This window comes from Colletotrichum chrysophilum (genome assembly GCF_026319265.1).
Source record: "Colletotrichum chrysophilum strain AFK26 chromosome Unknown scaffold_7, whole genome shotgun sequence".
In the NCBI taxonomy this organism is placed as follows: domain Eukaryota; kingdom Fungi; phylum Ascomycota; class Sordariomycetes; order Glomerellales; family Glomerellaceae; genus Colletotrichum; species Colletotrichum chrysophilum.
This window is the reverse complement of record NW_026517294.1, coordinates 428484-443785: the sequence shown is the minus strand read 5'-3', so window position 1 is coordinate 443785 and position 15302 is coordinate 428484. Positions and strand designations below refer to the sequence as shown.

Below are 15302 nucleotides of genomic sequence, written 5' to 3'. Positions count from 1 at the left end.
CCGGTTAGGTTGGCAAAACTGACGATGGAGTACACCATGCCCATCCGTGTGCCTGCCTTGCGAAGGTCGGTTGTAAGAGACGATAAGGCGGCTGGAAATAGACCTTGTACCGTGGCTCCGAAGATGCCTATAATTCGGAAACACGTTAGCAATGTTTGTATCTTAAACTCGATAACAGCGTGGGGGGCGGGTGTCCAAGGCAGCTCAACATTGACGTACCATATATCACAGCCCAGGCGTATAAACCAGCAGCACTCTTGATTGCCATCCAAGAAAATAGAAGGATAGTGCAAACTGCGGCAGCGGGTGTGACGACGTTGAGAGGTCCCAGGAACAGATCTGCGAGAAAGCCGGGTATGACGCGGCCAATGGCTCCAACTCCGTTCATTATCATCAGGATATCGATCGAGGTATCATAGGAGAACGACAACTTGTCGCGACTGAAGGGGCCAATGCTACTTCATGTCAGTGTCTGATGCTTGAATGGGCTTTTACTGTTGTGACTGGACTTACTAGTAAAAGGCAAAGTAGACACCCCAGAAGTTCTAAAAACGGTCAGCATTTTCTGTACAAGTTTGGAGTTGTTCAAGACATACAAAGAACATGCCAATCGTGAACAAGAGATATGGCTTCTCCTTGAAAGCCGACAATTCGACAAGCGAGCCGGCACGTCTCGGTCGAAGCCGAGACCTCATAAAGATGTTGGCAACCAGCAAAGTCACAAGTTGCACCAACGCCATCACCCGCATCGTCCACCCGAAACCAATCTTGGGCAAGAGCTGGCGCGCCATGACCGGATATATCATGCCTCCCGTAGCCGAGCCGCTGATGGCAATTCCAATAGCCAGGTTCCGCCGGCGCTTGAAGTACGTCGACAAAACAGCCATGACCGGGCAAAACAGCCCGCCCATCCCGAGCCCGATGCAGAGCCCCTGGGACAGGAACAGCTGCCAGTATTCCGTTGCGAAGGACGCGGTCAAGCTGCCGAGCACAACGAGTGCCGAGCCGATGCCGAAGACGGTGCGGAAGTATCCCGCGTCCGTGAGCCGTCCGGTGAAGACGCCCACGACGAAGAGGAAGAAGACCTGCATCGAGCCGATCCAGCTGATGTCTGACGCCGGCCGGGAGAGGTAGTCGCGGTAGAAGGTCTGGAAGATGCCGAAGGAGTTGATGGTGCCCCATGTATTCACGACGACGAGGTGTGCCATGAAGGCTTGCGTCCAGGCTTGCAGGCCGCCGTCTGGTGGTGGTTCGTCGGCGTCAGCAGGGGAGGTCTTGGAGGCTTCTTTTGTCGAGGCATTTTGTTCGATGTCTTCGTCGGATGTGTCGAATATTACGGACGTTGAAGGTGATGGGTGGGAGCTAGAGCTGTTGTCGGTCTGGTGTTTATCTTCCGAGTATTGCCCTGCTCGGGGCTGCGTGGTGTCGTCCATGATGACGGGGACAGTAGTGCAAGCGGCACAGAGAACTCAACAAAGGGGTATCGTCAGAGCAAAGCGTCTTCAGTTGTTAATTAACATACAAACCAAGAGAACAGGCATTATCTCAAGCTAGCCATTAGTTTATATTCTCAGCAGCCGCCGAGGGCACACAGACGGCCAACATCCCATTCCCGGCGTTGCTATCGTCGTGGCACTTACACCTCCCATGTCTGCCGCCGCAAGCCGAAGCGCTCAGCCCAAGCGACCCGATAACTTTTCGAGAACATCAAAGGGAACACTCTTGAAGCCCCGTACTCTGACTCAGGATACCCAAGCTTCCCGGACGAGGGGTTTCCCGCACCAATCCCCTTACACTGCGGGTTTCCCGGCAATTTCCCGGTTAGTTTTCCGGCAACCGGCGAACTTTCCCGCGGGGAAGATAGCGAACAGGGGCACAAGTTGCACTCAACGCCGTCAGAGCTTCGGAAAGCGACGCAAATTTTGTCGTCGGCGGAGATATCGTTGCTTCAGATTTCCACCTAGGGAAGTTGGTCGCTCGGTTTACGTCGGCGTGGGGACTGGTGTCCAAATCTCAGTCTGTCTCCTGACTTGAAAGAACATCTTGGGCCTGCTTTCGGGTGTAAGTGGCCGACAGCTGGTTTCGAACCCTTGAATAAGACGGTGAAATTGTGTTGCTCCGAGTACTTTTCATAATCCCTAGCAAATGTGCGCCAAAAGCTTTACTTGTCGTCTCATATCCCAGGACCTTACACGGCAAGAAGCGTTTTGATAAGTGCTAATTAAGGTAAGGGTAGTCAGTGTATCTACGGGCACCAAGAATTGTTGCTAAGTTTAAGTATCAGAGACGGATAGAGGCCATGCTAAACACAGACAGACACCCACATCATCTATGCTACGTTAGACAGATGAAGGCTGATCAACGTCTAGCGTAGAAAAGTACTCCAATATCTCCATCGCCTTCCGACTTTCATCACGATCTCGGGCCGGGTACGCCTCCACCTTCCGGTGCATCGACGCACCCGCCTCAACAAGCCTTCTAGTGATAGCAACCTTATCATCCATAGCCTCACCATCCAGCGCTTTCTGCAGATAATCAGACGACTTATCCACGTTCGCGGCCTCGACGAGCGCGAGAGCGATATCTAAGTGGTGCCGCTTGCACGCGAACTCCCACATATGGCCGTCGCTTGTCAGCCTCCTCTCCGGGTCTACGTCGTGCTTGAACAGCACCTTGATGCAATGCAGCTGGCCATATTTGATGGCCTTGTCGATCGGCGTGCGTCCGAACGAGTTGGTCACGCTCATGTCGGCCCCGGCGTGGAGGAGCATTTCGACGACGTCCGCACGGCCGTGTCGACATGCTTCATATAGCGCGGTGCCGGCGAAGGCGGAGCTCGCTTTGATTTCCTGCAGGGCTGCCTTCGCGATTCTGGATCGTAGCACGTCGGACGGGTCGCCGATGACGGCGTCGCTCAGGCTGCTCTGGAGGCGGGCGTCGCGCGCACTCTCAATATAACCCTTGGCCCGTCTCAGGATATCCAGTATGTCGGGCCTGTTCCTCAACATGACGATGTCGACGGGAGTCTGCCCGTCGCTATTCTTGATGTCGCACCGCGCGCCCGCGTTAACTAAGATGCTCGCTCCCCGGGCATCGAGCTTCCAGGCGCTGTCATGTAGGGGTGTCTCTCCAGAGCGCCCTCGCAGGTTAACGTCAAGGTCCGTGACGTGAAGGAGGTATTCTATACTGCGCCACGACCGAGTACAAGATGATGAGTGCAGCGCAGTCCGACCGTAAACATCTCGATGCGTGGTGTCGATGCCGCGCTTGACCAATAGCTCGACCGCCTCACTCTCGTCGTAGTCCACCGCGCGCATGAGCGCGTTGCCGCTGTTGTTGTCCTGTTCATTGATGTTGGCTCCGTGATCGAGGAGCAGCTCCATAAAATCCGTGAGTCCGACGCGGGCGCTGTAGAAGAATGGCGTCTCATTGCGCGCCAGGTCGCGGCTGTCGACTTTGATGTCCTTGTGGGCGAGGAGGTGTTTGGCTGCTGGGAGGTTCCGCCAGTACACGGCCGCGTGCAGCGGGGTGCATTCTCCCACTTTGTGGCGGTTTCGCAGGTTGATGTCGATGTCTTGCCGAGCCACGAGCATCTTGATGATGGAGGGGTCGATCAATCTGGTCGCTGTTATGAGTGCAGAATGAACCGCTATGCTTGAAGGGGTTGCATTGATGTTGATGTCGGTTTGGCGCATGAGTTCCGCGACAAGAGTCACGGCACCGAGCTTGACCGCTCTTATCAGGGTCGTCGATCCAAAGTTGCAAATAAGAGCGGGATCGGCCCCGGCTTCAAGGAGGCCCTTCAACTCAGGTAAGCCATCGCTACCCCGAGCGGCAGCGTACATGAGTGGTGTGGCACCAAACGAATCCCGGGCGTTGGGGTCCTCACCCTCGTCAATGAGCTTAGATACAACATCCGTGATTCCGAAGTAGACTGCAACATGCAGTGCAGAAGCGTCCGTGTCATCTGTCCACTCCGCGTCGACGTAGTGCAGCGCCTGAATGAAGGGCTTCAGGGCATCTGACAGTAAGAATTCCACTGTGGGCTTGATCTCGCCTTTCTCCCGGCTTCTTGCAACGTGTTTGAAACAGTTGAGTACCGCATAGTCGATTAGTTGGTATTGGTTGCGCCGAATGATAAACAGAGACCTTCTGTCGGGGCCTTCAAGGGGTGCTCGAAGAGTCTTCATGTTGAGGTAATGTAGACAATCGTGAGCCATGACGCTATCCCCCTTAGGATACAGCTCATGCCTACGTCCCTCGAAGAATCGGCTTGTTGTGGGGTGGATCACGCGCAGAAAGTCGTCGCCGTCGACAAATAGTAGTCCGGCACTCCATGTTGCGATCTGTCGGATGGGAAGAATGTCTTCTTCATCAATGTCCTCAATGCCCGGATATATAGCAAGAGCATGGCCAAGCTCGCTAATACTCAGCGGCCTCTGCCCCCACGCGATCCAGAGGAGCGGTTTCTTGAGGATTCCGTAATGCTTCGGGCGAAGGGATTGCTCCATGCGCTCAAGACTCTTAGTATACATCTGATCCAAGTCTCCGGTCAGATCTCTCAGGGCTCGTCGAAGCGCACCCATTGTGAGGCACTCAACCAGTGAGTCCACATGAAGGCGAGCCAGAAGGAAGCTATTAAACCAGCATATTAGTCATGGTGTGAAATGTCATTCACTGGGTATTTGAGAGCACTGAACATGGAATCTTCGGGCTGGCTCTCGATGAGTTGGGAAATGTACTGACATCTTCTCCGACCTTTCCGTAACAGTGTTTATTGCCAATTTCCTTAGAGAGTCTTGGCCTGAATCATGGCCTATGAGTCGTCGTAACTCTCTGTCGGCGTCGAATCTTGTCGTCACGTAGCTGCATATATCGCTCCCTCTCGGCTTGTATTCCATGTTTTCCCACTTGCAATCCCTTGCCATTCGGTGCTTGGTTTCACCTTTGAAAACTGCGGAGGATTGGCAATGGTCGCAAATTACATAAGACGCGCTATCAATGGACCTCCAGTATACCTCCGCATTCGAATCATGGCACTCTTTGCAGGTCTGCGTTGCTTCAATGGCCTCAGTGATGTCTTCCGAATGTCGTGAGGTGATGAAAACCTTGACACTGGCCCCGATGTTGTGGATCGCTTTGACCATAGCATCTCCCTCAGAGAGGTTGCTCACCTCGTCGAGTCCGTCGAGGATAACATAGCTTTCGTCGCGTGTGTTCAGCTCTTCTCTAAGTAAATCGGTTAGAGCCTCAAGACTTAGCGGTTGACTGTCTGCGCCAGTAACTGCTCTTGAATAATGCTCTTTCAACTTAGAGGGAGCCTGCTTGTCGTATCGCGTTTGCAGTACCTGCTTCAAAAAGCTCGCGATAACACTTCGAGGTGACTGCGACTCCTTATACTCGAAACTGCAGAAGCCTATCATGACTGCGACGTTTTTGGCGGCGTACCTTTTCGTCACATCTGCATACACCGAGGCCGCAACGACGGACTTGCCGGCTCCGGGAGCGCCCCAGCACCACAAAGACCTGAGGTCATGCTCGTGCCACAGCTTAAAACGCTTCGATGTGAGAACATGACAAGTGTACGGATCTGCAGAGCCTAGAATCTCCTGTTGTTTCTGCGAAAAGTTCAGGGGCGTGAGCCAAGCCAGAAGTTTCTTGAGGAAGGTGTCTTCGACGACATTTTTGATACATGATAGCTCCCCCTGCATCTCGCGACTCATGCGGTGGCCGGACTGCTGTATAACCAAGATGGTCGTCTGCTTCAGTTCTTGCAGTCGGGAGACTATTCGCGTGAATTCCTTTTCTTGAAACGGCCATCGAAGATTCGACATGGCTTCGTGGAATCGCCCGATTGGTGGCGTAAGCTGCGCTTCAAGGTCATTCAACTGCTCGCGAATTTGCGCTGAAATGCCTCGGGGGCCGTCAAGGATTTTCAGAGGCTCAACCCAAGGCTCATGGGCCTGTTTTCCCGTTGGCAGATCGATCTCTTCTTTGAGGCGCCGGAAGACAAGCCAAAGGAGTGTTACTTCCTCAAGAAGGGCTCGGCGAGACTTGCCGCCGTGTTTGACGCCCTCGAGGAAGCCTATGACCTTCCAGAACGTCTAGACGACTGTGATTACGCTTGACACAAGTCCGAATGCTTCCATAGTTGCTGCTTGGAGGCACAGATTCAATTATTATCTTGTCAGTTCCTACCCCGCGTGAGGGATGGAGAAAATGATGGAAGGAATCTCCACTGCAACGACTCCCAACTGGGCGTCATTGATGCAATATGATTCGCATGATAAGAGGGGCACTCCGTTCTTGTCTTGGTGCGATAAGCCGCATATAACTCTCAAGAGGGGTACATTTTCAACCAAAATTCTCCCAACATCCGCTTGTTCGATATCCATTCACAATCTCCAGTCCGTGGACCCAGACAACTGTTGTAGGCCCTGGTCACTTTGAGTCGGGTAAGCTTCGGTGCTAGACAGATGACGCCAGAACTAAATATAGGGGACATTCCAGCGAAGTTGCTTAGTGATTTTTGCTTTGCCTACGAAAGCAATGAAATGGACGCTCTCACACTGTATCGTCAAGCTACAGGCACTTTTCCACAGCGTGTTAAGTGTCGAATCATCAGGTGTGTGTTGAGGAGGTTTGGAGCGTAGGGGGCCCCCTTGAAGGCGCGCCAGTAAAAAACGAAACCCTCCAGCATTGGTTAATTTTTCTTGAATCGCACTTGAGCGCTTATTTGCTTTTGGTGACAAAACACGTCGATCCTTGCTGATTGCCGTCTATCCCGCACAGAAGTCCAGCTGTACCCAATTAGTGGGGTGTCAAATGTCACGCAAGTTGGCTGCTTTCACGAGAGCGACAACTCTACCCTGATGTCTTGCCAACCGCAGAAGTGTGTCATTCGAGAAAAAGAAAATAGATGTGGCGTGTTCGGCTTCGTTAGAACAACCATCCATTGGCCTAGTGACAATCCATAGCTCAACTCACCAAGGTGTTCTTGCAAGCTCCTTTTCTTTTTTCTTTTCTATTTCTTCTAACCGCCACCCCTGAAAGCTTTCGTTTTGCAATCATACCGATTTTCAATCCATCAATATTTCTCCACGAAGAGATACGAACTAGTCAACTCAAACAAGGAGAACGCGTCTGCTCAGGGTAAGATGAAGTTGGATCGGATGCCACCGGAGATCATCCTGATGATTTTTAAAATCATACAACCCCGAGACATTCTAGCCTTGAATCTCACCAGCACTACTTTCCACAATTCTTTTCTCGCGCATGAAGGCATCATCATCGGCCAATTGGTGGCTTCAATTCGGCGTATGCTTTCCGATGACCTGCTTCACCTTGCCACGGTCGCCGTCTACCTCCGCTTCATGAACGCCAAAGTCGACTGTATCGCAAACGACATCAACCCAACGGAGCATTCCGAGCGCCTGATTGATTACGTGGAACGCTCTTTCAATGACCCAGTAACGAGATGGCCGCAACAGCAGCTTCATCCGGTGGACGTGCTGGCAATCGGAGAGCTAGTTCACGAAGCCGAGTTGATAGGCGTTGCAAGAGAAGACCGTCTAATGGAAGGCAATGATGTTGACTTTGTGTTTCCGTGGAAGCTTAGAAACCCAACCGCCCTCAGTGTGGCCCGCGACAAGCTTCCGATCTTGATCTTCGAGATCTGTTGCCAATGCGTCCTTCGTCATGGCGAGGTTCTTGAGACGGCCGAGGAGACGCGGTTGCTCGATAGAGTTGCGCGAGCTGTCCGCGACGGTGTCTCAAAGCTCTGGGGCAGCGATGGACGTATCGAGGCCGTGTGGGCGCAAGGTAGTGACCTGATCATGAGACCGGGGGCTTTTCTCCGGTCCCTTGGGAGTTGGCTTTGCATGGCCCTCGCACCTCGTCTCAGACACGCTGTGCGTAAGGTGGTCGAAGTTCAAGCCATTCATAATCGACCGTATGCGCTGTGGCCAGAACGTGTCCAATTTTTGAGTGAGTCTTTGCCATTGCCAAGCGTGCAAGCTTCCCTCGAGAATCCGGCGGTGTTGTCACGCTCAGCAGCCCTTATGCAAAGAGGCCTGTACCATGACGGGAGATTAGGACCGTTGGATTTCCGAGAACGTGCCTGGCTCCAGGATCTAAGCCCGAGTTTGAGCATTGATGATTTTGAGAGGATGCCTTTATTAGTAATCGATAAGCCGGCTAAGGTAGGCCTTCTCCAGTCAGCTCAAGTTGTTGCCTGGCGGGTTCCATCACCAGTCTATCGCATCACTTGTGTGGGCGAAGGCGGCAGCGGCGATCAAGAACTTCTCTTCATCAAGGCTCCTGGAGGCCTCAGGGCAGTGGCCTCACTGAAAACTATATGTCAGCACGAAGATTGGACTCGGTTGGATGAAGTCTGTTGGATATGGCACAAGCTCTCGGCTGGAATCCGGCCTCTGGTGGGACTTTTGCGAGTGGGACAATATCAGAGCCGACAGCAGTGCCTCCGGTCTTTACGTGGGCTCAGCGCGAGGGCCATGCAGAAAACGCTCCTCGAGCTTCAGTCCTACGACCCCTACGAAGGTTGGTATCCCAATATTTCCTCATTTAAATCCTCTGTCATCATGTCGTATGCGCCCAATCAGATCGGAAAGCCTGGGCCATGGAAACCCAAGCCTTTTGTGGAGGAGGTTCGGGATGAGGAAGGATCGAAGGAATTCAGGGCCGTCAAATGGTGAGATGGCCGTACCTGCCTTTTATCAGGGGAAGAGGCAATGCTTAGCTTAACGGCGACATAATCAGTAAAGGAGTGCAGGAATTCGGTTTATGGGCCAAAAGACTTTCAAAAAAGCGCGGTGTGCGAAAGATGGCATGCTTCACAGCGTACGGCGACACTGCGGCTTACCAAGCCGGTCATAGCAGCATTTTAATCGATAGTCTAGGTCCTGGGAGGGCCGTTGGTGACATGTCTTTGAACAGGCATATGAAGAAATCTAACAATATTCTGCGGCACAAGCATCCATGGAAGTGGCATTGAAGAGCGGGGGGAGCAACGGTCGCCTCTAACATTGCCTCGGCTTCGTCCCAGCAAAGCAAATACCAAGTAGTGGCCGCGACTGGCGCAAAAACAATGAAATACATCATCATCACATGTAATGTCCAAGTTACTAACTAACGTGTATTCAAACGCTGGCTTACGTTTCATTCCATGCTGCATCACCCATATGACCTCAATTGCCGAACGGCTCGAGATCTGAACAGCCCCAATTATACACCCTTTCCAAATATTTCCAAGTTGACATGAGATGTCTCTCCAACTGCCTTCTTAGTCACCATCACGAGATCATCGACCGCGCCAAGGAAGCGTGTGAAGGCGTTGATGGCCCCAATCAACTGCCTGCCCTCGTGGCCTTCAAGCTGCTCTCGGACATTCAAGTCATCCTGTTTTGCCCGTTGAACTTCTCTAGCCCTGAGAGCTCTGCTTATCAGAGGCGTTGGCAACAGGGCAGGCAACGGCTCGCCCGAATCTAAAGACTGTTGGACAAGTGATAATGTTGACATTAGATCCACAACCAGGTTCTCTTCATCGATACTCATAGAAGACATGAGTCGAGCCCGGAGCGGAGGTGGCAGCTCAGTCATGTAGAGACCGAGCTCTGCCAAACTTGCATTGATGCTCCTACAAAGATATGTCGCTCTTCGAAGCGTCTCAGTGTCGATGTTGGAAGTAGAGAACTCGAACTTGGTCAGTTCTATAGGCCTACCAATGGCGTCCAAGATCCCATCGCACATGGCTGTCTCCTTCTCGATGAATTGGACGAGATCCTCAGGAGGCATGCGCCAATTCGACACCAGCAGAGCATAGCGGTCCTTTACCCCCAGTAAAGCCGTGGAAAGAATGTGTCGATACTGTCGACTTCCAGTCATTGGCCGGGGGAATAGCCCAATGAGCATTGCACTAGCGTTTCCAACAAGAACGAGAAGAACCCGCCGCCAGAAGATCTGATACCCAACACCGGGGTTGCCGTAGGTCGGCACATGCGAGTCGATCCAGCTGTATGCAACAACCATGTATGCAGTGGCGGCAAGCATGATGCCCGCGGCTAAGTGCTCTGGTGGCGTGAAAAGCCTCCACCACATGAGAGGGATGATCAGCACAGCCATCACAGCAGCGAGGCCGTATGGATTGCCTGGGCCAGACCCAGCACCGATGTACCAGCAGACCAGGCCGATGATGCCACCCGCCACTGTGCTGAGTGTTCGGATAATGATTCCAGACAGCAGGTCCGACATGTATGGCTCGATAGCCAGTTGGCCCATTACCATAGCCCAGAATCCCTTCTCGCGGTAATAAAAGCCTGCAGACGAGGGGATGACGGCCGGCAGCGCCAAAGCGATGGTCACTACTAGTGTGCGCAAAGCGTGAATACCTTCGACGTCAGTGAACCAATGGATTAGGCCCAAAAAGATCATGCTGGGCTTGCTCCTCGTTCGGCTCGTAGGGTTCCTCATGTTTTTTATGAGTGCAGCCGCCGTGTTTGGGTCGTCCGTCTTTTCTTTGGTCTTCTTCTTTCTGCTAAAAAGTCGAGACTTCTTCTCCGGTCGTGAGACTGTGGACATGGTTCGAGCCAAGTCCACTGCTCCCTGTGTTGTGCTCGGAGTTTCAGTTTGGGATAGACCCAGACCAAAAAGGCGTTGCAACCCTTTTGGCAACCAAAGGCTTTTTCGAGGTCGGGACTGATCGATCTTGATTACTGTTTCGAGCATCGTCGCGGTCTTCCGGGATAGGCTGATGAGTCTCTCCTGTAGCAAGAGTCCCAGCATCAGACCGTACAGCGGAGGTACCTGACCATTCTGGTCGTAAATAACTCTACCATCGGCGTCGAATAGATGCGAGTGCAGGGCTGTAAGCTGCTGTGTGGATGTCTCGAAATCGACAAGTGCCTCTTTCAACAATTCCAGGATTTGCTGACGTTCCAAGTCGGTGGGTGGTGTAGACGCTCCTTGAAGTGCAGACAGGATGGCGTCCAAAGCTTGACTCAAAGCACCCAGCAAAGGCTGAGCTGTTGATGATACCACATCTAACGTATTTTCCAGCATTTTTTCCGTGTCTGGATGTTTGACACTGTCGCGGAGATCGATTGCTCTGGCGATGTGATAAGCGAGCGGGCGCTGTTTGTTACCAGAGTCCTTTTGGTCCTCGAGAGCCATGGCAGCTTCGGTGAGAGCACTGGCTTTGAGACTCTTCTCTTCCATGGTAACAAACAGCTGCAAAAGTCCGTTGAAGGCAACAGAAACCTGTCGGAGCGGGTCCTGTAGGGACTTAACATCCTCAGGACTCCATTTACGGAAAGAAAAGTCCAAGGCCAGGAATCCGACGGACGACCCAAGACTCTTGTGCGCCATCGCTAGTTGACTCTTCAACTGCAACAGTCGATCCAAACTGAATCGGCTCTGGCGGTTTGCGAGCTGCCAAGTCAGAGCCTTGACAAAACCCTTCATAGGGCTCACCAAGTCCGCCATGCCGTCCAGCACGATTTCTGACGTAGACTGCGGGAATATGGCAATATTGCAGAATGCACCAATACCCACGGCAATTCCAACCGGGATCAGCATGCTCTTGGGGATCGTTCCTTGGAATGTCGGGATCGTGGGAGCACTCGTGAGGTAGATATCGGCGGTGATGAGGGCGAAGATGCCGACCAGTGTCATATTTGGCGCGGCGACTCGGATACGTGCCTAATTCCCAGTTAGTATGCTTACGTACCAGCTCAAATGCTACCGCCAGACTCACCATTAGATAGACAAACAACCCCATCATGCAGAAGTATGTTGCCGTGACTCGCACGTCAAGCAGACGTCCTTCGAATATGGCGATTTGCAAAAAGTCGGGTTGTCCTGCGTTCGGCGATTGTTGCAATTCTTGAAACTGCCTCATCAAGTCTGCTTGGGGCCTCGTAGCCAATGCGGCTTTCATCGTGATCGTACCCCAAGCCCACCCTATTGCAAGACCAACGCAGATCATCAGGCCGCTCAGGATATGGATGAGGACAACGCCAGAAGGCGGCATCATGAAGAGAACGATACTACGACTGCAGTCAGTACTCTGGATGAGGGAAGGAAAGATACCATGGGTCCCACCATCCGAAGAAGACAGCCTGCCCGATGACAGCCAAAGTGGCTTTGATGAAAATGAAAAGAGTAAGGATCCAAACTGCCAAGGAGCATTTGAATAGGACCTTGAGGTCCTTGGCGTTGAAGTGATCGAGCCATGCGGGCAGTCGTTTGGGCTGATTGAAAACATTGAAGTGGTGCTCGGCATCAGCGTCATCCTGAACGCGACTTTCGTCGTCGCATTTCGGATTGGGCTGTGCCATTCTGGTTCTGGTGACACAGCAATGACTTTGTCGTCGAAGCTTTGGATGCTGGTTGTTGTCGATGGTGATGATGTTGTCGGATGGATGAAATGATGAAGCACGGGAAAGGCATAACAATCAGAGAAAAATCTCGCTAAGTTAGGGCGAACTCTATAGAAGTCTCAGCTCTCTCTTCCGACTTCTGCGTATCGGGCAATGATCAGATCCTATCCCCAGATCTTGGAGGCTTGACGGGGTTAAGAAGCAAGATCCCGAGATTAACGTGGCGTACGAAAGCGAACGCGAGAGCGACCCACTTGAACAACAGAAAGTCGACGCCTTGGCGAGCTTTAAAGTGTGCGAGCCCATGAAGAATGCCTCGCCTGATCACAGCCCAAGCTTATATATACTACGCCAACTTCTGCTCCAGAATGCGGTTCTTTGATTCCCATGAGTTGATGTATGGGCTTTGCACAGAACAAGAGGTGAATTGGGGGTTCGTCCCAGATCTCACGGCGGGGCATGGGTGCCCTGGTACGAATGCGAACGCGACGGCCGCCCCCGCTGCTGTGGAAGACTAGGATTACGGGTAGTGCGACGAACCCGACTGCGTACGATACAACCCTCCTAGAAGTTTGGTATTCTCCGTGCAGCCCAATAAACAGTAAATACCGGTGCTTGACCATGGCGAGCTGTGTGATTGGTTGCTCAACCCTAGTTTGTTCAGGCACTTATGGGTCAAGTACATCTACAGACAATCCGTACAGTACGCCGCTTGGTGTTTCGATTGCTACGAGAGATGCCCTGTAGGCGCTATACTCTCTTGTGGGGAGGCACAATGATCATTTTAAGTGCGGACGGTGATGCAGCCTTGACTCAGATGCAAATACACGTGAGCATCGCGTAAGTTTCGCGATAGTTCATGCAGCCTCAAGCTCTAGCCTTCTGCGCGTCCGGTTCTTTAGCTGACACTTGTAACGGGCTAGAGCCCGGCCGAGATCTCCGGCTTTGCCGGAGCAGCTACCGAGATCCGGCTCCGCCGGATCCACTATTCTGCTGTAGCACACCGCCTAGCCCCGGTCTGCATCACTGCTGCTAGGCGCCTATCCCTGTAAAGTCCTTTCCTCCTTCTTCAGCTTAGAATAGTCAATCGACGACACCTCTACGTTGAACAAGCCTAGGGGCCAGCCCCTTACACTTATAAAGTATTTATTAGTACTACTTAATATTCATTAAGTATATTTACTTTATATACTACTATAGAAGTATTAAATAATAAATAAGTAGAAACTATAACTATATTAAAATATTTCAATCTTATATTATTTATTAAAGTTATATATAAAACTAAAAGGTTAGTTTTGATAATATTATTACTAAAAGTATTATTATCATAAGTAATGAGTATTATAATTTAAACTATTTAAATAGTTAATATTTTATACTTATAATAAAGATAGTTTAATAGTAATAATATGATAAAGATATTAAGTTAGAGGTATAAAACTCCTCTTAATATAATACTTAAAACTTATTTACTAATAATATTACTAAAGATTTAAATACGTATTTAGCTATATAAGTTTAAAACTTAATAGCTAAAAGATATAACTATAGTATTTTTAGGTATTATATATAATATATAGTATATAATAAGAAGAAAAGATTATTAATATTAAAATAATACTATACTTACTATTTAATATAGATATAGCAAAAATCAATTAATAAGAAAATAGAGATCTTTTTAGCTCTCAACGCTATATTACTACCTTTATAGCTATATTTAAAACTTTAATATATAATACTTTTTTACTTATACTTTATAACCCCTTATACTAACTAGTTAGAAGGTATTGCTAGTACCTATACTAATAACCCGCAGCTTTCTGCTTTATTTTAGAACAACTCAATATCACAACTCCTTATACTTTCGACAGGCACACAGACATTCATCAAAATCCATGTCATAACTATCCGATCATGATGTTGACGCTATCGTCGCCGACATCGACAAAATGATCACCGAAGCCATCTCAGCCAACACCGAATGGTTGGCGTCGTACCGGCCAGTCCGTCAATATGAGCATATGGCTACAGCGGCAGAAAATATTGTTGATCGAGTTATCAAAGTTATGAATGAGACGCGCGAAATGTTGCACTGGCATGCGAACAACGGGAAAAAGCTGCGCAAGCTGAAACGCTACCTTGGAAAGAATGACAAGTTTGACAAGAACCTGCGCCGCGCACTTGAGCTACATGACCAGTGGGCTGGGGGCTTGACCGAAGAGCTCAAGGAATTGACCTCATGGCGCGATGAATGGTCAGTCCCTCCTTCCTTTTACTCGCCACTTTACAGAAGCTGACAACAGTGTGCCTGTCGGTCTCGCCCACGCTGCTCGTGAGCGACGCCGCAATGAACAATCCTCAAAGTCTCGTTAAACCAGTACCAGACGATACCGTTCTAACGGCGATGGGAGAAAGAAAATATGAAGGTTGATTCCATCATGAAATAGAAAGAAGGTTGTGCAAACTGAGCCCCTTGAATAGTTGTTGCCGCCGAGTTGGGTGCCTAGCTAGCTTTTGCATTTGGCCCAGTCAATCATCTCTGAGCAACTCTAACTCGATAACATCCAAGCCCCTCAAGTTAAAAGGCAAAAGCTCCTGCAACGATGGCGGTTGACTCATCTCCACGAGAGGTCACAGGGAACCTTGTGTGGAAGTAACTGAAAGCCCATCGGCGATAAGGCCCCAGCATTCTCGAAGTGAAATGAGCAACGACTTGGGCCCACCCTCTCTTCCCCAATTGGCCAAACCGTAACCCGCACAGCAAAGTTCCGATCACGTCACGTGGTGGTTCAGCCCCGAGTCAGGCCACCCCAGGCATCCAATATCCGAAGCTGGGTCCTCACGAAGTCTATAAATATGTGGCCCCCTCGCGCGTCTTTGCTTGTTTTCTTCTCTTCTCTT

General features: G+C 50.8%; 4 protein-coding genes across 4 annotated transcripts; 1 reads left to right on the top strand and 3 right to left on the bottom strand.

The window, feature by feature from the left end:
- Positions 1–512: 512 nt before the first annotated feature.
- On the bottom strand, positions 513–1433 carry COL26b_001635 (uncharacterized protein; the record flags this gene model as incomplete). The annotated part of the gene is made up of 2 exons (XM_053174581.1): positions 513–545; positions 597–1433. 2 exons carry the CDS (start codon positions 1431–1433, stop codon positions 513–515), a joined length of 870 nt encoding a protein of 289 aa, XP_053041512.1.
- Positions 1434–2339: 906 nt separating this feature from the next.
- On the bottom strand, positions 2340–5711 carry COL26b_001634 (uncharacterized protein; the record flags this gene model as incomplete). The annotated part of the gene is made up of 3 exons (XM_053174580.1): positions 2340–4635; positions 5008–5229; positions 5449–5711. The coding sequence occupies 3 exons, from the start codon at positions 5709–5711 to the stop codon at positions 2340–2342; spliced, it is 2781 nt and encodes a 926-aa protein (XP_053041511.1).
- A 3532-nt stretch (positions 5712–9243) lies between these two features.
- Positions 9244–12353, bottom strand: COL26b_001633 (uncharacterized protein; the record flags this gene model as incomplete). The annotated part of the gene is made up of 3 exons (XM_053174579.1): positions 9244–11715; positions 11771–12068; positions 12118–12353. The coding sequence occupies 3 exons, from the start codon at positions 12351–12353 to the stop codon at positions 9244–9246; spliced, it is 3006 nt and encodes a 1001-aa protein (XP_053041510.1).
- Positions 12354–14350: 1997 nt separating this feature from the next.
- On the top strand, positions 14351–14774 carry COL26b_001632 (uncharacterized protein; the record flags this gene model as incomplete). Its single annotated transcript, XM_053174578.1, has 2 exons — positions 14351–14655; positions 14705–14774. The coding sequence occupies 2 exons, from the start codon at positions 14351–14353 to the stop codon at positions 14772–14774; spliced, it is 375 nt and encodes a 124-aa protein (XP_053041509.1).
- Positions 14775–15302: the final 528 nt, after the last annotated feature.